Source organism: Lithobates pipiens, unplaced genomic scaffold (genome assembly GCF_037356315.1).
Source record: "Lithobates pipiens isolate NorthernLeopardFrog02 unplaced genomic scaffold, aLitPip1_a1.2 Scaffold_18, whole genome shotgun sequence".
Lineage (NCBI taxonomy): Eukaryota > Metazoa > Chordata > Amphibia > Anura > Ranidae > Lithobates > Lithobates pipiens.
The window spans coordinates 563,090,307-563,113,387 of NW_027507758.1; the positions used below are offsets into that span (position 1 = coordinate 563,090,307).

General features: G+C 44.5%; 1 protein-coding gene across 2 annotated transcripts in view; it reads left to right on the forward strand.

Moving 5' to 3' along the window:
* The first annotated feature begins 359 nt into the window (after window positions 1-359).
* ENDOV (endonuclease V) overlaps window positions 360-23,081 on the forward strand; it is a 36,952-nt gene continuing 14,230 nt past the window's right edge. Inside the window, exons 1-7 of one of the 2 annotated variants that reach the window (XM_077488977.1) lie at window positions 360-498; window positions 5,639-5,810; window positions 7,217-7,351; window positions 10,278-10,317; window positions 14,171-14,283; window positions 19,085-19,150; window positions 22,385-22,513. In XM_077488977.1, the coding sequence (XP_077345103.1) occupies window positions 449-498; window positions 5,639-5,810; window positions 7,217-7,351; window positions 10,278-10,317; window positions 14,171-14,283; window positions 19,085-19,150; window positions 22,385-22,513 (705 nt within the window). In that variant the 5' untranslated portion in view covers window positions 360-448. The remainder of the gene's footprint in view (window positions 499-5,638; window positions 5,811-7,216; window positions 7,352-10,277; window positions 10,318-14,170; window positions 14,284-19,084; window positions 19,151-22,384; window positions 22,514-23,081) is intronic. The other variant, XM_077488978.1, reaches the window with a different exon arrangement.

The window sequence follows — 23,081 nt, forward strand, 5'->3', positions numbered from 1 at the left end:
GTCCTTACTGCCCTGTAGGTAGCACACCGCCATCTATTGGTCATATTTTCCTTGCACGTAAATAGTTCAATCTGTCAGCTCTCTTCTAGCTACAGCTCCAGGGATATGATGAGAGGGGACGCATTGCGTTCTATTTGCATAGTGCGACAATATATTCCATTAGGAAGTATACAATGAGTAGAATTGATGATAAATACTCATTTTTGTTAGTGCGATGTAAAGCTTAACACTTGGTTGGAAACGCACGCCTACCGGCGACATATTTAGAATGCTTCCTGGTGTTTCTTGATTGGCTCGCCTCTGTCACATGATAGGACAACGCCATATTCCCCTTATTGCGATGCCATTCATTCTGCCAATCGTCAAACAGGGAAGGAGATGACAGCCAATCAAGCTACGGAGCGGAGTGTATGGGCGGTACACTTCCGGGGAAGCACGAGTTGTCACCATGGCAGAGGCGCCGAGCTCCCAGCAGGAGACGTTGGTGGAATGGGAGAAGTGAGTACCGACACCTTGTTATCAGCCCTTCAGGGACGGGGCTTATTCATGAAGTCCCAGCCAATCAGCTGCAGGCTCTGCTGAACCCCTTTTATGCCGTGATTAGTTTTCTTGGCTTTCTTCCTGCATTTAAAGGATCGATGCACATTACCCAATGGGCACCAAGGACCGCCCTTCCTGGGGGCCCCGCCCCCGGTGCTTGAGCTAAGGGCAGGTGTGAATATGGAGAGCGAAGAGTGAGGAGTGGTGGGGATCACCATAACTCCAGATGGAAATTAAGGCTTTGATGACACCAACGGGGAACTATTCCTCCCATTGATGACACCAACAGGGGAACTATTCCTCCCACTGACACCAACAACGGGACACCATTCCTCCCACTGACACCAACAATGGGGAACTATTCCTTCTACTGACACCAACAACGGAGAACTATTCCTTCCACTGACACCAACAACGGGACACAATTCCTCCCACTGACACCAACAACGGGGAACTATTCCTCCCACTGACACCAACAATGGGACAACATTCCTTCCACTGACACCAACAATGAGGGAACTATTCCTTCCATTGACACCAACAACGGGGAACTATTCCTCCCATTGATGACACCAACAGGGGAACTATTCCTTCTACTGACACCCAACAACAGAGAACTATTCCTTCCACTGACACCAACAACGGGACACCAATCCTCCCACTGACACCAACAATGAGGGAACAATTCCTTCCACTGACACCAACAACGGGACACAATTCCTCCCACTGACACCAACAACGGGGAACTATTCCTCCCACTGACACCAACAATGGGACAACATTCCTTCCACTGACACCAACAATGAGGGAACTATTCCTTCCATTGACACCAACAACGGGACACTATTCCTCCCACTGATACCAACAATGGGGAGCTATTCCTTCTACTGACACCCAACAACAGAGAACTATTCCTTCCACTGACACCAACAACGGGACACCATTCCTCCCACTGACACCAACAATGAGGGAACTATTCCTTCCACTGACACCAACAACGGGGAACTATTCCTCCCACTGACACCAACAATGGGACACCATTCCTTCCACTGACACCAACAATGGGGGAACTATTCCTCCCACTGACACCAACAACGGGACACTATTCCTTCCACTGACACCAACAACGGGGAACTATTCCTCCCACTGACACCAACAATGGGACACCATTCCTTCCACTGACACCAACAATGAGGGAACTATTCCTTCCACTGACACCAACAACGGGACACTATTCCTCCCACTGATACCAACAATGGGGAACTATTCCTTCTACTGACACCAACAAAGGAGAACTATTCCTTCCACTGACACCAACAACGGGACACCATTCCTCCCACTGACACCAACAACGGGACACCATTCCTCCCACTGACACCAACAATGGGGAACTATTCCTCCCACTGACACCAACAACGGGGAACTATTCCTCCCGCTGACACCAACAACAGGGAACTATTCCTCCCACTGATACCAACAACGGGGAACTATTCTTTCCACTGACAGCAGTGGGAGTCAGTGGCGTTGGTGCTATGTCGCAGCCAATAGGAGAGGGAGTCCGGGACGGTGAAGGCATTTGTGTACATCACTGGATAGAGATGGGACTCAGGTAAGTATTATGGGGGCTGCTACACACAGAAGGCTTTTTATCTTAATGCATAGAATGTATTAAAAAAAAAAAAAAACTTCTGCCTTTACAGTCCCTTTAAGGACAATAAACTGGCCCTTTGTTTAACCACTTGCTTACTGGGCATTTAAACCCCTCTCCTGTCCAGTCCAATTTTCAGCTTTCGGTTCTGTCATACTTTGAATGACCATTACTCAGTCATGCAGCTCTTACCCAAATATGTTTTTGTCCTTTCCTTCATACAAATATAACTTTCTTTTGGGTGTATTTGATCACCTCTGGGTGTTTTATTTTTTGCGCTATAAATAAAAAAAACACAGAAAATGTTGGAAAAAAAAGAATTTTTGTGATAAAATTTAGCAAATTAGTAATCATAAATTTTGGCCACAATTTATACTGCTACATATCTTTGGTAAAAATAACCCAAATTAGTGAAAATTATTTGGTCTGTGAAAATTTTAAAGTCTACAAGCTGTGGTACAAATCATAAAAAAATTATCCCATCTGATGTTCTGACAGTTTATCTAATTTCTTGAGACCCGAACAAGCCAGGAAAGTGCAAATGTTCCCCAAATAACCCCTTTTATTTGAAGTTGAGAGCCGGCAATGAGAGATAATCTCATATGTTTACATTTGAGATGATCGCTCATTGGCCACGCCGATCGCGTAGTAAATGGCCGCTGTGATTGGCCATTTACAGCAATCTGTAATTTGGCCAGCACAGAATTTCCCCGATGCGCACTGGTGAGCGTGCACAGGGAGCGAGGAAAGGGGAGGACGTCATATGACGGCCTCCCGGAAATTGAGGTCCGTGCTGTAGCCGTCATTTGGCTATGGCCCGGACGTCAAGTGGTTAAGAAGGTTAGAGACCCCTATCCTAGAGAATAAAATAGTGGTAGTTCCAATTTTTATGTCACAAGATATTAGCTCAATGGTTTAGGAAGCGCAATATTTTAGTAAAAAAGACACTAATGTTAAAGTTGTGCGGAGTAAAGAGATACCCAACATGTCAAGTCTTAAAATGTGTGTGATGTGAAATAGCGACAAACTTCAGTACACTATATTTTCCATAGACAACGCTTTAAAATCCCCTACATGTTATCATTTTAGAGCTAACCCTGATTAACCACTTGCGCCTGGCTCAGGCTGATATACGTCAGCAAGTGGCATGTTGCCTCAAATCGCCGTATAGGTACGTTGGCTCCTTTAAGAGCCATATCGGGTCCCCCGCTCGCACCTGCTGAACAGCTGGGGACTTGTCAGTGGCCGGCGGGCGCGATCGCCACCGGCCACCCACCAGAACGGTGATTTGGATGTGTAAACCTGTTCTGACGGGGGAGAAGAGACAGATCTGTTTGTAGTAATTACAAACAGCGATATGTCTCCTCCCCCAGTCAGGTCCATCCCCCCACAGTAGGAAACACGAAGGAACACATTTAACCCCTTGATCACCCCCTAGAGTTAACCCCTTCCCTACCAGTGACATTTATACAGTAATCAGTGCATTTTTATAGCACTGATCGCTGTATAAACGTCAATGGTCCCTGGACGCTATAACTTTTGCGCAAACCAATTAATATACGCTTATTGCGTTTTTTTGTTTTTTTACCATATAATATGGAAATATGTAGAAGAATACATATTGGACTAAACTGATGAAGAAATTTGTTTTTTAAAAACATTTTGGGGATGTTTATTATAGCAAAAAGTAAAAGATGTTTTTTTTTTTTTTTAATTGACGCTCCCTTTTTCTTTATAGCGCAAAAAATAAAAACCTCAGAGGTGATCAAATGCCACCAAAAGAAAGCTCTGTTTGTGGGAAAAAAGGACATCAATTTTGTTTGGGTACAACGTTGCAGGACCGTGCAATTGCCAGTTAAAACGACGCAGCTCCGTATCGCAAAAAATGTCTCGGTCATTAAGCAGGAAAATCTTCCAGGGCTGAAGTGGTTAATATTCCCTCTTCAATGTGCACGGCGATGTATAACATGTCTAGCATGAAAATTTTTATGCATAGGCGCCCACGCTGCGCGCATTTATGTTTATACATTTGTGTATGTGGGGGGGCTCAAAACATTTTAAAAAATTTTTTGTCATCACATAGGTGACAAAAAGTCCTCTGTGTGATGCATTTTCTGGTGACAGGTTTCTTTCTTGAGACATTAGGGGTCTAAAAGACCCCTGATGTCTTACCTGTCCTTCAATGAAGCTAATGGAGAGCAGATTGCGTTCCATTAGCTTCTTCCCCCCTATACTGGTTGGGAAAAGTGACACCAGCACCTGGAAGGGACATTTTACACAACACTTCTGGGTCAGTAGCTGATCTCCCTCCTTTCTACCTGGCAGCACCCACCTGCTGGTCGCTTATGCGCTGATGGGCATGGAAAGCCCAGAAAAGATGGCGGGGGCACACACATTGGGGAAAGGCAAATCAACAGGTCACTTCCATCCGACAGCCAACAGTTGGCTTATCAGATTTACAAACTATATAAGTGGATGCCACCACCTGGGTGTGTGTAAGAATACCATCCCCTCCCCTTGGGCCATGGTCATACCACAATTGGTGGTGGCAGTCAAAGGTTAATCAGCACAAGGGACATAGCTTACAGTCAGTTGGATGTGTGCCCTGTACACATTCCTCTTCTGTCAGTAGAAATACTTCTCTGCCCCACCTCCCTTCTTCACCAACCCGCCAAAAGCTTTTGGTGTAGTAGGGATTAATAGAACTAATGGGCCTCCAGAGAGGCCCTGTTTGCCTGCCCCTTGTTCCCAGCTCCACCATTTCTAGAAGCCCTACTACAATTTATTTGAATGCAAAGTAATCTGTGAATGGAGGACTGGTATATAATTTACAGTCCCCCCCCCCTTCATTCATAGATCCTGCTTCAGTCATAGAAGCTGTATTAATGGCTTCTGGGAATGGCAGAGATAGGCAGAAAGGATGGGCATAGACAGGCTCTCTTGATGAGAGCCTGTAACAATCCATTAGTTCTGTTACCCCTTCCACACTGGAAGATTGTGGGCATAGGGGTGGCTGGGACAGAGGAGGATTACTACTAAAATAATAGGAATCAGCACAAGGGATACATCCTGCTGACTGTAAGTTATGTCCCTTGTGCTTATTTTTCTGTTTTTTGTTTTAATTGGACTTATCCTTTAATATTGGTAAATAAGTAAATCCATGCTGTGACCTCTGTTAGAGCCAAAACATGGCCTCCTATGTGCATCTAGGGCACATCAGCTTTACTTTGGCTGCCACTGCCAGTAGGTGCAGCATGGAGTTGAAGCTCCTTCCACCCCCAGAGGTCTGACATCTGCTACCCTGCCAGCTCCATGGGTGACAACACTGTCTTCTGAGTCCCTGAGTGTACGCATATCTATAACATAATCCTGGAGGTCAGATCCTTGTCTCAGTGCAGTCATTTCTGTCATAATGTCTGTCCTCAGCTTTCTTTGTCCCTTCCCTTCCAGGCAGCAGATACTTCTGAAGGATCAGTTGATCACCACCAATACGGAGAGCTGGCAGCAACATGTGGAACTTGATGGACTGAAAAGAGTCGGTGGAGTGGATCTGTCCTACATCAAGGGAAATGACACTGTGGCCTGTGCCTCACTCGTGGTGCTGAGCTACCCCGAGATGGAGGTAATGACGGTCCCCAGGCATCCACGAAGGGGGAGTAAGAGCCACAGAGGAGGGGGTCTCAGAATTAGCTTCAATAACTGAGCAGCCTATATTAGAGACGGATTAGACACCACAGAAACCTATTCCTATTCTATTCCTCATAGGAGGGAGAAGTGGCTGGCTAGATATATACAAAGGAAAGAAAACAACTGATTGTCGGGAACTGACTTTTTCCCCCCTAGTACAGACTCACAGAGCTGTCCCTTTAAAGTTGGCATTCACCCATTACCCACTTCAGTTCTGGTTTTATCCCCTTCATGACCAGAGAATTTTTTTTGCTACTTGGCACTGCACTACTTTAAGAGCCGGTTCACACAGGGGTGACTCAGATCTGACTTCAGGTCGCCCCTAGTCGCCTTAAGTCACGCTACATGTTAAATTCAATGTAAGTGAATGAGAGCCGTCTTAATGCACACTACTGAAGTCGCTCCGACTTCAGAAAAGGTTCCTGTACTACTTGTAGGCGTTTGGTACCCGTTGATTTCAATGGAGACCGCCTCCAAGTCGGATCTCCGTCTATACGGAGGCTACTCTCACAGAATTATCAGCTCTCGAGAGGGAACTCCACGCCAAATTTATTTAAAAAATTTGGCGTGGGTTCCCCCTCCGAGAGCACACCAGGCCCTTAGGTCTGGTATGGATTTAAGACGAACCCCCTATGCCGAAAAAAACAGCGTGGGGGTCTCCACCGAGAGCCATACCAGACCCTTATCCAAGCATGCTACCCGGCCAGTCAGAAAAGGGGGTGGGGATGAGCGAGCGCCCCCCCCCCCCTCCTGAGCCGTACATGGGGGGGGTGCCTTGGGGAAGGGGGACCGCGCCGCCCCCCCACCCCAAAGCACCTTGTCCCCATGTTGATGAGGACAAGGGCCTCTTCCCGACAACCCTGGCCGTTGGTTGTCGGGGTCTGCGGGCGGGGGGCTTATCGGAAGTCAGGTGGACATGTGATGCACAGCGACTTGGTCCCACCCACCACCCAGACTCCTCAGAGCCCTGAACGAGAAATAGCAGTCACATTACCTGAAAAAAAAAGGTATTTAGGAGCACTTTTTTGCTGTTTAGTGCTTGCTGCTTTTATTTGTGAGGATTGCTGTCACAAAAGAATTTAGGTTTACTGACACTTTTAATGAGCAGTATGGGGGAGTGGACACACAGGTATTCATTTTTTGAAAATGATGCCACATTCCAGTGCCACATAACTGTTAAATTCTTGGAAAAGTACAACCTGTATTCCCTTCCTATCCCATCCTCTTCCCATTCCCAAATCATCTCATAGAATTTGTACAATGCAGATTTCCTCTTCACAGTTGTAGGAAAATACGCCATTGCACTGGTACCCCCAGTATTGACCCCTGCTCTCTCTGCAGGTGATCCATGAAGATTTTAACATGGTAACTCTGGATGCCCCTTATGTTGCTGGCTTCCTGGCCTTCAGAGAGGTGCCATCGTTGGTGGAGGCAGTAAAGACTTTGCAGGAGAAGAAGCCAGAACAGATGCCTCAGGTGAGAGCTTTGCTGGATCTTCCTGTTCTACATTCTGCTACCGTACACTTTACAATCTGATTTAAATTTACCAATAGCTCTATAGTGCCAGGGCTTGTCTGATTGGATACCAATTTATTTATTACAGTTATTAATATAGCACAAACATTCGGGACTCAAAGAAAAAACATCCATCATATAAGCCGGACCCTCAATAAAATGCAATGTGATAGATATCAAGAATAATTAATACATGTACATTCCAAAGTGCTAGTGCAATAAATAATATGTATAAAACATAAATTTTATAATAAAAGTCCAATAAAATTGTGCTATGATAAACTTGTGCAGATCCACTGCAAGCTGTTTACACAACTTCAGGGTAACATCACCAAGGCAGAGCGCACAGCATCTGCTTACCAAAAAATGTGACTTTATATAATTATGAGGTCATGTGTGCTTGTCATCTGCCGGATATTTGCAGCCACTTCACAAAAAAAAAGCAACTATGCAGGTATAAAGGCTTTCTCCAAAAAGCGGCCTTTCCCCACTCCGTCCAGTCCAGTACCAACCACAGGAAACCCAATATATGCAAAGAATATAGTGCATTACAGGACACACTGTGCTGCTTTATTAACTACTTAAAGTGGAGGGCCAACCTGAAAAAAAAAAATATTAAAAATTACAAAAAAATCTAAAAAAAAAAAAATGAAATTTTTAAATTTTTTTTTACTTACCAGAAATGCCTGTTGCTAGGCACATAATCCTAATCTTCCTCTTCCTCCTCCGCGGAGATCTTCTGTCTTCTCTCCTCATCGCGTTTTGTTCTGGGTAATGGGTCGCGCTGTGTTCTGGGAACTGTGTGTCACATTCACAAAGCGATGCGCGACTCGCGCATGCGCAGTAGGAAACGGGCAGTGAAGCCGCAAGGCTCCACTGCCTGTTTCCCTTAGAAGGAATAGCGGCGCCGGGACCCGAGAGCCGAGGGACTGATCGGCCTCGGGCGGCCGACATCGCGGGCACCCTGGACAGGTAAGTTGGCTTATTAAGTCAGCAGCTGCAGTGTTTGCAGCTGCTGACTTTTAATTTTATTTTATTTTTTAAACGGTCCTCCTCTTTAAAGACCGAAAGATTTGCCCCCTTCCCGACCAGGCAATTTTTTGCCATACAGCACTGCGTCACTTTAACTGACAATTGCACGTGAGGCTATACCTAAACAAAATGTATTATTATACACGATTTATATAGCGCCAACACTTTATGCAGCGCTTTACAACGTATAAGGGAGGACAACACAATTACAGTACAATACAAAAGGTACAGGAGGGCCCTGTACCTTTTATATCATTTTTTTCCATAAATAGAGCTTTCTTTTGGTGGTATTTGATCACCTCTGCGGTTTTTATTTTTTGCGCTATAAACAAAAAAAGGCCGACAATTTTTTTGAAAAAAATATATATTTTTTACTTTTTGCTATAATAAATATCCCAAAAAATAATTTCTTCATAGTTTAGGCCAATATGTATTCTACATATTCTTCTACATATTTTTGGTCAAAGAAATCGCAATAAGCCTATATTGATTGGTTTTGCGCAAAAAATATAGGGTCTACAAAATAGGGGATAGATTTTTTTTTTTTTAATAGTAATGGCAGTGATCAGCGATTTTTATTGGGACTTCAACATTGTGGCGGACAGATCGCACACTTTTGACACTGTTTTGGGAACATTGACATTTTATACATAAAAATTCCACTGATTACTGTATAAATGTTACTGACAGGGAAGGGGGGAAGGGGTTAACACTAGGGGGGGGGGCAATCAAGGGGTTAAGTGTTCCCTAGAGAGATGTTTCTTACTGGGGGGGGGGGGGGGCAGTGTACTGATAGGATATAGAGAGTGATTGCTGTTCCTGATCACTAGGAACAGCAGATCTCTCTCTACTCCCCTGTCAGAACGGGGACCTGTCTTTTTACATTGACATATCCCTGTTCCATCCCTCTGTGGAGCAATCGCGGGTGGCTGGCGGACATCGGCTCCGGCTTCGTGCCGCGGCCGATATACAATGACGGTGGTTCGCGCAGGGGAGCCAACCTGCGACAGTACAACTGCGGTGGCTGGTCTTAAAGTGGTTAAAGTAATGTACTGACCTTACAGCAAACTTTACTAGGATAAAGAGACAAGTTGTTTAATTGGCTTGGTACTGCACTATAGTGTGCTTTATCCTTTCAATATATTCTATTATATATAAGATTTTGGAGAGGCTCTGTGATGTCAGCCGATAGCAGGGTTTAGCCCCCTGTTGGCTGATTCTGGGTCATAGGAGTGCAAAAGTAAGTACACTCCTATGACCCACATGAGAATTATGACCAAAACAAGCTTTGGCTCTACTTTTCTTTTAAGGCTAATAGATAAGCCAGGCAACTAGAATTTTCATAGAAAGAGGTCCTGAGTACCCCACTCTGTGCCCTGCTGTCCATTGTCACTGAGACAGCAGGTGATGAGAAATTGAAAATGTTTCAAATGTTACTAGGGGAATTCATCCAATGTTAGGCAGCTAGCATTTCCAGATGAGGTCAGCAACCAAAGTCAAATGCAGGTCAGACGGTGGTCAGCTGCAGGTCCAATGTCAATGACTTATCAATGAATCTCACCTTTTTATGAAAATAATGACTTTAACCAGAAAGTCAGTGCCTGGCTCCGCCCCTCCTGACTGCAGTCCAGGAATGTGATGCTCACAGACTATCATGGAGGCTTGTTAGGCAGGAGTGGGCGGGCCAACATGGCGACTTCCTTGCTGAAGTCAGTATTTTCTTTAGCAGAACCCCTGGGGTAGTTGTGGGGAAAAGTAGAGGCTGTGTGCCGGTGTCAAATTTTTATAATATAGAAATAATTCTTCTTATGTCTCATAAAAGGAATACCTAACAAGGGTGGTTTTTATTTTCCAGGTGCTGCTTGTTGATGGTAATGGTATCCTCCACCATCGAGGTAAATCTTCATAATTTGATATTCTGGCATGATTTTTTGAGGTGTGGTACAATGGAGTGTCTCTGCACATTGTATTGTATACAGTATAGCCTCTCCTTCTTCGGCACTGAAAATGAACCACTTGAGCATTTTGAACATAAGAGATTTGTCCTAAAAAAAAGTCAGCAATGTTTTTAGGACGCATCTCTTACGTCCTGCTATTTTTTAAAACAAACATGTCTATACTTACCTGCTCTGTGCAATTGAATTGCACAGAGTGGCTGCGAACCACCTTTTTCGGGTCCCCTGCCAACACTCCTGGCCCCTCCCCCCTGTCCAGTGCCCCCATTGGAAGCTGCTTTCCATGGGGTGCACTTGTGCGTGCTCGTACCCGAGCCCCGCTGTTGCATGCTATGACACAGACAGCAGGACTCGGCCCTGGCCCCCGTCACTGGCTTTGGTTGACAGCACTGGGAGCCAATGGCTCCAGGTTCCTCAGTAAAGCCAGCGAGACCCGAAAGTGAGGGGAGAGAAGAGCTGCAGACGTACACGGTGCTGGGTTGAATGAGGGATTTGAGGCGAAAGGGGATACTGACACCTAAACATTTTTTATCTTAATGCAAGGAATACATTTAGGTAAAAAATGTTTCAGGTTTACAACCGCTGTAATATTCTTTTCTGTTTACATTCAATCCGGTAACTTTTTTCTTTAAAACACAAATGTGCAAAATTAAAAAAATATATATATTTTTTTAATTTGCAACTGACTTTGGCAATAAAACAAAAACTAACAAAGTGCAGCGCTACCTCTCAAGATGGTGATTCACAAATAGTGGTGGAAATCCTTAGTGTGTTAAGGTTCAAAGTTGCAGTGGTTGAAAAACAAATGGCGATGGTTCATAAAAACAACATCATTTACGAATAATAAACCAATGAGTATGCAAATAATATTCAGAACCTGATATAGAATTAGTGTTACAGTTACATATAGTGATAGAGATCCCCTCAAAACCAAAATTATCACAATTAAAATTAAAATCAAATAATTCTACAAAACAAAGTTACAGTATAATGCAACAGTGGTGGGAACCTCTTGCCTCAAAAACGAATGCTTATTAATCAGTGATGCAGTTACAAAAATGGTGGAAACCCCTCAATAGCAAAACTATACCAAATTAAAGGATTCTACACAAAATAATAGTGAAGCAGTGGGGGGAACACCTTGGCTCAAAAGACTTTCCCAACGCGATACTATAACCAAAACAGATATATTAAGTAAATAGTCCAATGTAAATGTCCAATATTGAATGTTTCCACAGTGAATGCTGACTCCAAGAATGCCACGTAATCTGCCACCAATCAATTTATGCTCTCACCTTACATTCAGTGGTGGCTTGTAATGCAGGGCGCCCCCCCCTATTCATGCGTCTACCTCTTAATCCACATGCAGGGGGCCAGGTGTGTGGATTCCAAAGGGTTTTTTGTTTTTTGAAGCACGTGATTAAAGCCAGAGGCTCTAATAAGCTTCAAAAAAGGGTGGGCTCGGGTCGCAGAGCACTGTGTCCTGAGCCCACCCAGTTGTGTGACAATAGCGGGTCCTGAGACTTCTTTCCCAATTCGCCCAAAGGTGAAGCGAGCCCATTGGCCTAGGAGGAGGAGGGAGGTGGAGGGTGGGGATGGTATGGCAGCGGGCTCCTGCTGCTCAGTCCTTGGAGAATGTGTATAGCATGGCCAAGAGCCTGGGCTCCGAGCTGCAGAGCCTCACCGAGCAGTACAACCCAGAGTTTGTATCAGGGGTGATCCCACAAATTGTTCTGGTGCTGGAGCTGCTGAAGAGTTTCACAGCCACTGGGAGAGAGCTGAGCTGTACTGAGGAGGAGCTGCTGATCAGAATCATACAGAGTATGGGCAGAGAGGAGCGACAGTCTCCGTTGTATATACTGAGCCTGACCTGTACGATCCTAGGGGGACTAAAAGTCCCAGAGACCGCATTGTGCATCCGTAGGCACTGCAGGACCTCTCTAGATATGGCGCTGCAGTAGGCAGACGTGCAGTGCAATGTGTGGTGTTCACAGCTGTGTGACCGACCAACTGACCCACGGGGGGGGGGGGGATGGTGGGTTCCCCCCCAATTAGGGGGGCAGCAAAGAATGCACCCACAGCCACCCCCCCCTAAAAAAAAGTACCATGAGCCGCCACTGCTTACACTTAGACCTGTCAACAGGTCCCAATGTGCCTTCCCCTTTCAGAGCTCTTTTGCTGTGACTCAGTACTCTCCAGATATTGGTTCTATGCAGAGCTGCACCAGATTTTGAACTTTCCAGTTTTAGTAAATCAACCAATGTGACTTTTCACATCTTATTTTTTGATGCAACTGGAGTTTAACTTATTTAATCCTTTTGGGAAATGCCAGGAGTGTGTGTAAATCTGACAATCCAACTGTGGCCACGTAATTCAAGGGGGTGCCTATGCATGAAAACATACTTAAGACCCCTGATGTCTCATTAAAAAGAACCTGTCATAAAAACATGCATAACATTGGAGACTTTGTGGTTTTGTCACCATTGCCAGTGAGCAGATAGTTCCAACATAAGGCTGGACCATCTAGCATGGGTCAGTAGATCAATTTACTGGGAATTTAGAAAGAAGCCACCATGTCTAGGTTTTTCTAAATGCATCAAGGGTGTCTGAGCAATGGCCCTTGTTTCCTCCAGTTTAGCTGCATGATCAAAGGAGGCATATTACTTAGCCAAGGTGAGGGGGCTGTTTTGCCAATGTGGCCACTAGATGGAGTGGATGATTATAGGAAATAATTATTTATTTCCTATGATCGTCACCATCTAATAATGGCCATAATGCTGTATATTTCTGATTCACCCTACACCATATAAATAAAAAAAAATTGACTCCAAGGTAAAAAAATACTTAATAACATAGATTTTGTCACACTGCACAAATGTACGTGCAGTTTCACAAGAGAAACAGCTCTACAATTTTATATATATATATACCCCATTGTGTATTGAACTATTTTGCCTGCTAAAGGATTTGCAATTTTGTTAAGCCATTCTTATGATGCAGAGAGCCTTGTCCGTATTGCTTATTGATTCAGCCATTGTGCCTTAAAGTGGTTGTAAAGGCTAAAGGTTTTTCACTTTCATGCATGAAGGTAACAAACCTTCAGAGTTCAGCTCCCCCCAGCCCCCCCTAATACTTACCTGAGCCTGATCCAGCGATGTGCAAGAGTGCTCTCTCGGTCTCTCCCTCCTCATTGGCTAAGACACGGCAGCGGGAGCCAATGACTCCTGCTCCTGCTAATCACACACAATCGCACCACGCTGCAGCTCACTGGGATATAAAGTGCAGGCGTCTCTGGATGACCTGGAACACCCTCTGGTCCGCTGCAGGGAAGAACCGATGCTGTCCGCAGAGGTCCCTCTGGGTATAGCTGTCTGGCTCCCCGCTGTGTAGGCCACAAATCAACAGCAGCTCACTGTCACACAGACCTCCTGCTGGCAGAGTCAAACGGCATCCGAGAGGCTGATCTAGGCCACACCAGCCCTTTTTATATCCTTCCCCAGCAATCCGTTCTGTCCACTCAGCATTCTGTTAATTGTAGTTCAGATCAGTCCCTCTGGCGTAGTCACTTCAGCATTCTGAACTACACATCCCATGATTCTTTGCTCTAAATCCTATCACAGGAAAAAGGAAATTGACACATAGATTCCAGCAAACACTAGAGGGAGCCAACCCTACAATAATAACACAGAAAATGTCTCTGGATTGCAAGCATAGGAGCCAGCTCCTGGCTACATACTGTATATATAATATATTTAAATCTTGTATCCATTATGTCTCATGTTCCTGTTTCCAGGGTTTGGAGTGGCCTGCCATCTTGGGATCCTCACCGATCTCCCAACAATCGGAGTGGCCAAGAATTTGCTCCAGGTGGACGGACTGGAAAATAATGAGGCGCACAAGGAACAGGTAATAGGGACAAATTCATGATCAGCTACAGAGCTTCCCTATCAAAGTGTCAGCTGAACTCTCAAATGATCGGTCTGTGTACTGCATCAGGTTAGAGAAAATGTGCAGTCTGCATTGAATTCTCTTGGTTATACTGTAGCTGAGATTTATTATTATCATTCTACAGGATTTATATAGTGCCAACAGATTGTGCATTGCTTTACAATAGCAGGGAAGACAGTACAATTACAATACAAGTCGATACAGGAGGGATCAGAGGGCCCTGCTCATTAGAGTTTACAATCTAGAAGGGAGGGTACAGTGAAACAAAGGGTAGTAGCTGTGGGGGATGATCAGATGGACAAAATGAAAATACACATGTTAGGTGTGGGTAGGCTAGGCTTCTTTTAAGAGGAGGGTTTTCAAGGATCGTCTAAAGCTAATAGAGTAGGAGATAGACGGTCAGATTGGGGTAAGGAGTTCCATAGGCTTGGAAAGGCTCTGGAAAAGTCCTAGAGACGAGCATGGGAGGAGGTGATGAGAGAGCTAGAGAGCAGGAGGCCTTGAGAAGAACGAAGAGAACAATTAGTTTGGTAATTTGAGACTAGGCCAGTGATGTAGCTGGGGGGCAGAGTTGTGGATGACTTTGTACGTAGTTGTTAGTATTTTGAATTTAATTTGTTGGGTGAGTGGAAGCCAGTGGAGAGATTGACAGAGAGGAGTAGCAGAGACAGCGCGGTTGGTAAGGTGGATGAGTCTGGCGACAGCATTCACGATGTACTGAAGAGAGAATAGAGTATGCAGAGGTAAGCCAATGAGGAGGGAGTTGCAGTAATTGAGGTGAGAGATGACCAGCGAGTGAATTAAGAGCTTTGTTGTGTCATTGGTTAGAAAGGGGCCTATTTTGGAGATGTTGCGGAGGTTGAGGCGGCAAGATTTGGACAGTGATTGGACGTGGGGCTTAACCACTTAAGGACCAGGCCTCTTTTTCAGATTTAGTGTTTACATGTTTAAAACAGTTTTTTTTGCTAGAAAATTACTTAGAACTCCCAAACATTTTATATTGTTTTTTTTCTAACACCCTAGAGAATAAAATGGCGGTCATTGAAATACTTTTTTTCACACCGTATTTGCGCAGCGGTCTTACAAGCGCACTTTTTTGGGAAAAAATTCACTTTTTTGAATAAAAAAAGAAGACAACAGTAAAATTAGCCCAATTTTTTTTTTATATTGTGAAAGATAATGGTACGCCGAGTAAATTGATAACCAACATGTCACGCTTCAAAATTTCACCCGCTCGTGGAATGGCGTCAAACGTTTAGCCTCAAAAATCTCCATAAGCGACATTTAAAAAATTCTACAGGTTGCATTTTTTGCGTTACAGAGAAGGCATAGGGCTAGAATTATTGCTCTCACTCTACCGATCGCGGCGATGCCTCACATGTGTGGTTTGACCACCGTTTTCATATGCCGGCGCTACTCACGTATGCGCTCGCTTCTGTGCGCAAGCTCGTCGTGACGGGGTGTTTTTAAAAACCTTTTTTTTTTTCTTATTTATTTTAATTGATTTTATTTATTTTTTACACTGTTTAAAAAAAAAAAAAAATGGATCACTTTTATTCCTATTACAAGGAATGTAAACATCCCTTGTAATAGAAAAAAGCATGACAGGTCCTCTTAAATATGAGATCTGGGGTCAAAAAGTCCTCAGATCTCATATTTGGACTAAAATGCAACAAAAAAAGAAAAAAAAAGAAAAAATTACATTTAAAAAAAATATACCTTTAAGAGGTATGGGCGGAAGTGACGTTTTAACGTCGCTTCCGCCCTCCTATGGTATAGAGACGAGTGGGGGCCATCTTAGCCTCACTCGTCTCCATACCCAGCTCCATACCCAGCAAAAGGACCCGATTGCCTCCACCGCTACCAACGGCTCCGGTAAGCGGTGGAAGGTGCGGGGGGGGGTGGCACCTCTCCCGCCGCCGATAGCGGTGATCTCACAGCGAATCCGCCGTGGAGACCACTGTTATCGTACAGACGACCGGCGCCTGAAGAGATGGATATCTCTGTTGTGGCAGCAGCTGCTGCCTTTACCGAGATATCCCTCTTCAAAAATAGGACGTACATCGGCGTGCGGCGGTCGTTAAGTGGTTAAAGGTGAATTCAAAATCCAGAACTACTCCTAGGACCTTGGCATGTGGGGATGGGCTGATATTTGTGCCATTGATTTTGACATAGAGATCAGGGGAAGAGGCACATGATGGAGGAAAAATTATAAGTTTGGTTTTGGATAGATTAAGTTTGAGGAAGTAGTGTGACATCCAGACTAATATATCTGATAGTAAATTAGTGATATGTGAGGAGACTGAAAGAGTGGGTTGAGGGGTAGAAAAATTGATTTGAGATGGTATTGGAAGCCATGAGAGGCTATCAGCTGATGCAGAGAGGAGGTGTAGATTGAAAATAGGAGAGGTCCAAGAACAGAACCTTGGGGGACCCCAACAGAGAAAGGAAGAGGAGAGGAGGAAATAGAATTTTTATTAACACTAAAGGTGCGGTTGGATAAGTAGGTAGAGAACCAGTGAAGAGTACAGTCATGGAGACCAAAGGCATGGAGTTTTTTGAGGAGGAGGGGATGGACAGCCATATAAAAGGCAGCAGAGCGGTCCAGGAGTAGGAATGCAGAAGTGTCCCTTAGTTTCGGCTGTTAGTAAATTGTTAGTTTTAGGAGAGCAGTTTCTGTGGAATGTTGAGGATCAAATCCAGACTGAAGGGGATCAAGAAGGCTATTTAAAGTGGTTGTAAACCTGTACATATACCCAGTGAAGTGACTGGCCTCAGGTTATACACAGAGATCACTCAAATCCTCCTACATACATTATACCTGTTTATCTGTAGTCTTCTATTCTTTACACCCATTCAAAGTTCAGAATTTATAAAGCTCATCTGAGCTCATAGAAAAAAGGAGGCAAAGAGCTGAAGTTATAATTTGCAGAGCTCAGTGAGAAGAGATGTAAGAGCTGATTGGAGGGAAGGGACACCCCCCCCCCCCTTCACACAGCTCACAGGAACAGAGCTGAGGCTGTCAATCAGCTGGAGCTCCCTCCCCTGTCACCATTTATTTATTGGTGTAAGGAAAAACTGTCAGAAGTGATCATTGCTGATAGCAGAGGAATGAAGCAGCGGACAGAAATAACACTTACTGCTCTTAATTGAGACAGGTACACACTATAGAGCAGCCCTCAAAAATTCCTCTCTCCCACTTGCATTGTGCAAGTGGATTTTGAGGGCTGGCAAGAGGGGCTGCCGGGGGAAGAACTGCCGATCGCAGATGGGAAGAGCAGAGAGCCGTCGGCTGGATGATCAGAGCATTTCAAAGCTTTGTTCCCCTGCCGTGCGCCGTCACATACAGCCCCTCCTCTTTTTCCGGGACTTGAATAGACAGATCACCCGTCCAATGATAGGACATTGGACACAGGCTGCATGGTGGGCACAGGCTGCATTGGACACAGGCTTCATGGTGGGCACAGGCTGCATGGGACACAGGATGCATGGTGGGCACAGGCTGTAAGACGCTATAACTTTTGTGCATGCCAATCAATATACGCTTATTGCGATTTTTTTTTACCAAAAATATGTAGAAGAATACATATTGGCTTAAAGAGGAGGGCCAGCTTTAAAAACTTTTTTTTTTAAAAGTCAGCAGCTGCAAACACTGTAGCTGCTGACTTTTAATAAGCAGACTTACCTGTCCAGGGCGCCCACGATGTCGGCCGCCCGAGGCCGACCCGTCCCTCGGCTCTCGGGTCCCAGCTTCACCATTTCAACTAAGGGAAACAGGCAGTGGAGCCTTGCGGCTTCACTGCCCGTTTCCTACTCCGCATGAACGAGTCGCGCAACGCTTTGTGAATGGGGCACGCTGTGTTCTGGGACACACAGTTCCCAGAACACACAGCGCCCCATTACCCAGAAGATGCCGCAAGGAGGAGAGAAGACAGAACATCACCGCGAAGGAGGAAGAGGCAGATTAGGACGATATGCCTAGCAACAGGCATTTCTGGTAAGTTTAAAAAAATAATTATTTTCAAATTTTTTTCAAATTTTTTATGTACTTTTGTTTTTCAGGGTGGCCCTCCACTTTAAGCTGATTAAAAATTTTTTTTTTTTTTTTGAAAAAAAAATGTGGGATATTTATTATAGCAAAAAGTAAAAGAGATTGTGTTTTTTTTCAAAATTGTCCCACTTCTTTTGTTTATAGTGCAAAAAATAAAAATGCAGAGAACTGAACTGTGTATTCCAAATGAGGTCTTACTTACTAATGATTTGTACAGGGGCAAAATGATATCTCTCTCTCTGGAGTCCATGCCCCTCTTAATACAAGAAAGGACTTTGCTTGCTTTGGAAAACGCAGCTTGGCTTTGCAAGCTATTCATTTTATGATCTACCCTATCTCAACTTTTTTGAGACTTGTTGCAGCCAACAAGTTCAAAATCACCTTAATTTTTCTTAAAATGGTACATTTTTACAGTTTGTTAATTTAATGTTTTCTATTTTCTATTGTGAATAAAAAACTTTACCAACATTTTTGGAATTAGCTTTGTATAAAGAACCTAACATTAGCATATAAGCACCTAATAATCATGTGATCCTTAGTAAAATGTATAATCATGACTTTTCTTTATCACTCTTTGTTAATGTATGTTACAGAATTTTGTGTTTAGTTCCATTTTATGCAAAGTAAATTGTTACTACTTGGTCATCTTAGTCTATATTTATTTATCTGAATGTCTTTTCATTTAGTTCTGTGATAATTCTTTTCCAGGCAAAACAGTTAGAGGACGGAGATTATTTTCACCTGAAGGACAGCACTGGCCATATCCTGGGTGCAGTGAGTATTTTGGCATTTGGTTCTTACCATACCAGCCTAGGAAATACCTCTACATGACAGAAACATACTAGCCATGGGGTAAGGGGGTTGGCTTTTGGCTTCACACTATGTAGATATGTTTCATAGACACGAGGACTACCAACCTCAACATGGGGACTGCCAACCTCAAGCACACTTTTCTTTTTTTTCACCTTTGGTCAGTCTGGCCAAATTTATGGCAGTGGAGCTTCTTTATGGAATAATGTAAATGTTTGAGGAAAGCAATGCTCCTGTGTAGAGGTTAGATCCCTTTAATTGCACATGTTATGTCTGTCACTTGCAGTAACCTTAGGGCCTCCTGAGTCCAGGAGAAAAGAAAGCTGGTTGCAGTTAGCAAGATTCATGGTTGCAAACGTTATTGACCCAGACAAACAGACAAGGAATTCCTACCTGGGATCACCTCCTCTAATGAATTCCTCCCTTTTCCCTTCCTTTTCCCCTTTCTGGCTCTTAAATTTATTTTTTATTAATAGCAATATTTCCTTCTAGATTTTTACATATGTATACTTGTAATGTCTGGTGTAGAGTGGTGTAGTGGTTAGCACTCTTTCCTAGCAGTAAAAAGGGTTGCTGGTTCAAATCCCAACCACGACACTACCTGCCTGGAGTTTGCATGTTCTGCCTGTGTCTGTGTGGGTTTCCTCCAGGTACTCTGGTTTCCTCCCACAATCCAAAGACATGCAGGTAGGTTAATTGGCTTCTGTCCATAATTGGCCCTAGCATATGAATGGGGACCTTGGATTGTGGGCTCCTTGAGGGTAGGGACCAATGTGAGTGTGCAATGTACAGGGGTAGGGACGTTTGTAGACACTCAGTCAGGTTTAACTGGATGGACTGGTGTCTTTATTCATGTCTTTTTATTTTAACTACTGCCTGCCCAAGGACATCATATGACATCCTGGACTTTGAGTGGAGATATCTGATTGATCCCTGCAGCAGCAGGCATCATTCAGATATCTTTTTTTTTCAGGCAAGTAAAAGCCATCCTACTGGCTGTTTAGCTGCTTGATGGCTTTTACAGTGGGCTCCGCCAGCCTCCGATGCTTCTCCCGCCTCCATAGGCATGTGCAGGGGGTGTGCCACGTGTGCCTGGGCATGCCCTAATCACTATGTGTGGTGCTGATTCTCCCTACTGCCATGGCTTCCCCCTGTGTTGCCCCCGCCCGCAGTGCTGCTGGCTTCCTACCTCTCCCCTTGCCCAGCTGCTGCGGGGGATGTTTCAGGATGAACAGTGGGGGGAGGGGCTAATAAATATGTAATTTAACAGCCCCTTCCTTTTCTAAATCAACACAGTGAATGCACTCACTCACTGTGTTCATTCATAACTGAACATGGTCAGAGCACTTCCCATTCATTCACTGTCCTGTGCAGCTGAGGCTGCAGAGAAAGACATGAGTGTTTGAACTTTGGGGTGCACACCCTAATGCAATAGGCTGTGCACACCTACGCCCTGAGAATGAACCCACCGCCACAGGCGGTTTACCATAGAGCTGACCGCAGACCTGATGATCCTCGGCCATCTCTATGTCCCTCGGCACCCCAGGAAGCAACGTCATGACATGACTTCTGGCACCAGCAGATGGGCACACTGGTGTTTTTTTTTGCTGGGAAGCCTGAGGTTGAAGGAGCATAGAGGAGAGATCTGAAGAAATGGTGACAACCCTACCCCCACCCCAAACTATCTAGTAATAGTCTGTGAAATACTCCTACAAGAGTCTAGTAGTCTTAAAGGTGAAGGATATTGCTCACAAACATTAATGTCCCAAGTGAAAAGAGCCCCTTCACTTCTTCAGCACAAACCACACACACAGAATCCAGGACAGCAGTGTCAAAAGGAATTGCTGATTATAATGTGGTTGTACAGTGAGTTGGGTTAGGCAGACCAAACTGGAGTTCTCGGTCACCCTGTGCCTTGAATGGACACAGGGTGACTTACACATAGGAGGGGCCAAGGGAGCTGGACCAGGAGCTTCCAGAGCTCTCCAAGGTAAGCTGGGTTCCACAAGCCACCCCCCCCCCCCACCCAAAGTGACTTCTGTCACAGAGAGGAATGCCAGAATAGGCCTGGGCTGGAAGTGGTTAATTATGTCATATCTTACATGTTTTACCTGACTTAGTCTGCATGTAGTAAAAGTTATTTTAGCAAGTATCTTAATCCTACCTCTCTTTTTTTAACACTTATAGTCCATAGCAGAAGAGATGGTTTACTAATGCTAATTTTTGAAGTAATGGCACTAGATAGAATATGTGTGTGTTTATGTCTGTATTAATTTCATCACTGTGTATAAATATCTCTCCACTCCTGCTCCTCCTATGATTAAGCCTGGTCTTCTGTGTAAAACGTGTTCGTAGAGGATGTCCTAGGTAGGGTCTCCTTTTTTGCTTGGATCAATAGCGTTATCGGCATTGAATCTTCCAGAGTGCTGCCGCCTTTCTTCTCCTCTAGACACATGTGGTCTGCGGGGCATGGGATGGGCCCCTCCCTGGCATTTGCCACCCAGTCTCTTTGGTGGGTGACCAGATTTTGAATGCGAGCAGCACGCACCATGTTCCTGCTTTGTTCCTCATGGTTGGTGTTCTAGGTCTAACCCATTGCTATTTTCCTAATAGAAATGAAGTGCACACTACAATCCTCGAGTATTAAAATGTACTTTTCCACCCTGCACACATACCAAATTCCAAATCGGCAAAAAAAAATAATATATTTTTAAAACTTTCTCTACTCCAGCCCCTCCCTGCCACCATTCTTGTCTAGGCAAGAATGATGTGTCTCTGCTTCCACAGTCTCCTGGGATATCTCTATCAGATATACAAGGTGCCTGCAGCAGAAGGTACACACAGCAAATGCGGGCTGCCCTGTGCATGCATCATCCGGGGCCAGCTGCTAAAACCCAGAAGAGAAAGCCAGCTCCTGATGACGTCAGAGAAGAAGATGGTGATGTGGGCCGGTGAATTCACTGGGCATTTAAGTATGTGAATTAAGGACAACCCTACATAATAGGTACACCGTGGGTTCTCATGTGCGATTGATGATGCCTACTCCAACCTTTATACACAGCCCAGAACGATGAAACTACATAGACAGTACTCAGAAATTGGTCACTGACTACATCCTGGCAATCCTGTCCATACTGAAGAAAAAATATTAATTTCAAGATTAAAAGAAAATATTTTTTTTCACTCTTCTCCCCCTAGGCATTAAAAAGCTGCAAAAAAAGCTCCAAACCCATCTATGTCTCAGTCGGCCACAAGATAAGTTTGGAGACAGCAGTGAATGTGGTCCATTCCTGCTGCAAGTTCCGAGTTCCTGAGCCCACCAGACAGGTAGGGTGTATAGTAAAGGGGGTCTTGTACACATACTGTGCTTGTGGAAGAAAGGTCAGAATAATAGGTTAAATGATTTTAAAGAGCACATGTATTTTGACCATTCAAAGCAAAATTACCGGTTTATCTTGTGCAGATCTTTAAAACATATCTGTTTAATGATGATGTATGAATTAAATGTTCCTTGTAAAGAGGATAGTACATACTTACCTCTCTAAGTGCTTATGGAGTCACTGTAACTAAAGGGAAATCGCTGCATGAAGACTCTTCAGATATACACACTTACAGGAGTGTCAATCTCCTGGTCCCCAATGCACTCTGTGGTTTCTCTCACCAGTTGTCACTACAAGTGAAGTGTCTTCAAGCAGTGATTTGTCTTCATTACAGCAGTGTTTTTCTCTATGGGCAGTGATAGAGTGATAGCGGAACAAGGAACACTTTTGCCGCATACACACATTCAGACAATCCGCTGGACTTTGCAGTGGAGGTCCGCGGGACTTTCCAAACGAGCGGACTAGCACACATGAACGGACTTTCCGGCGGACTAGGTCGGCGGACATACCACGGA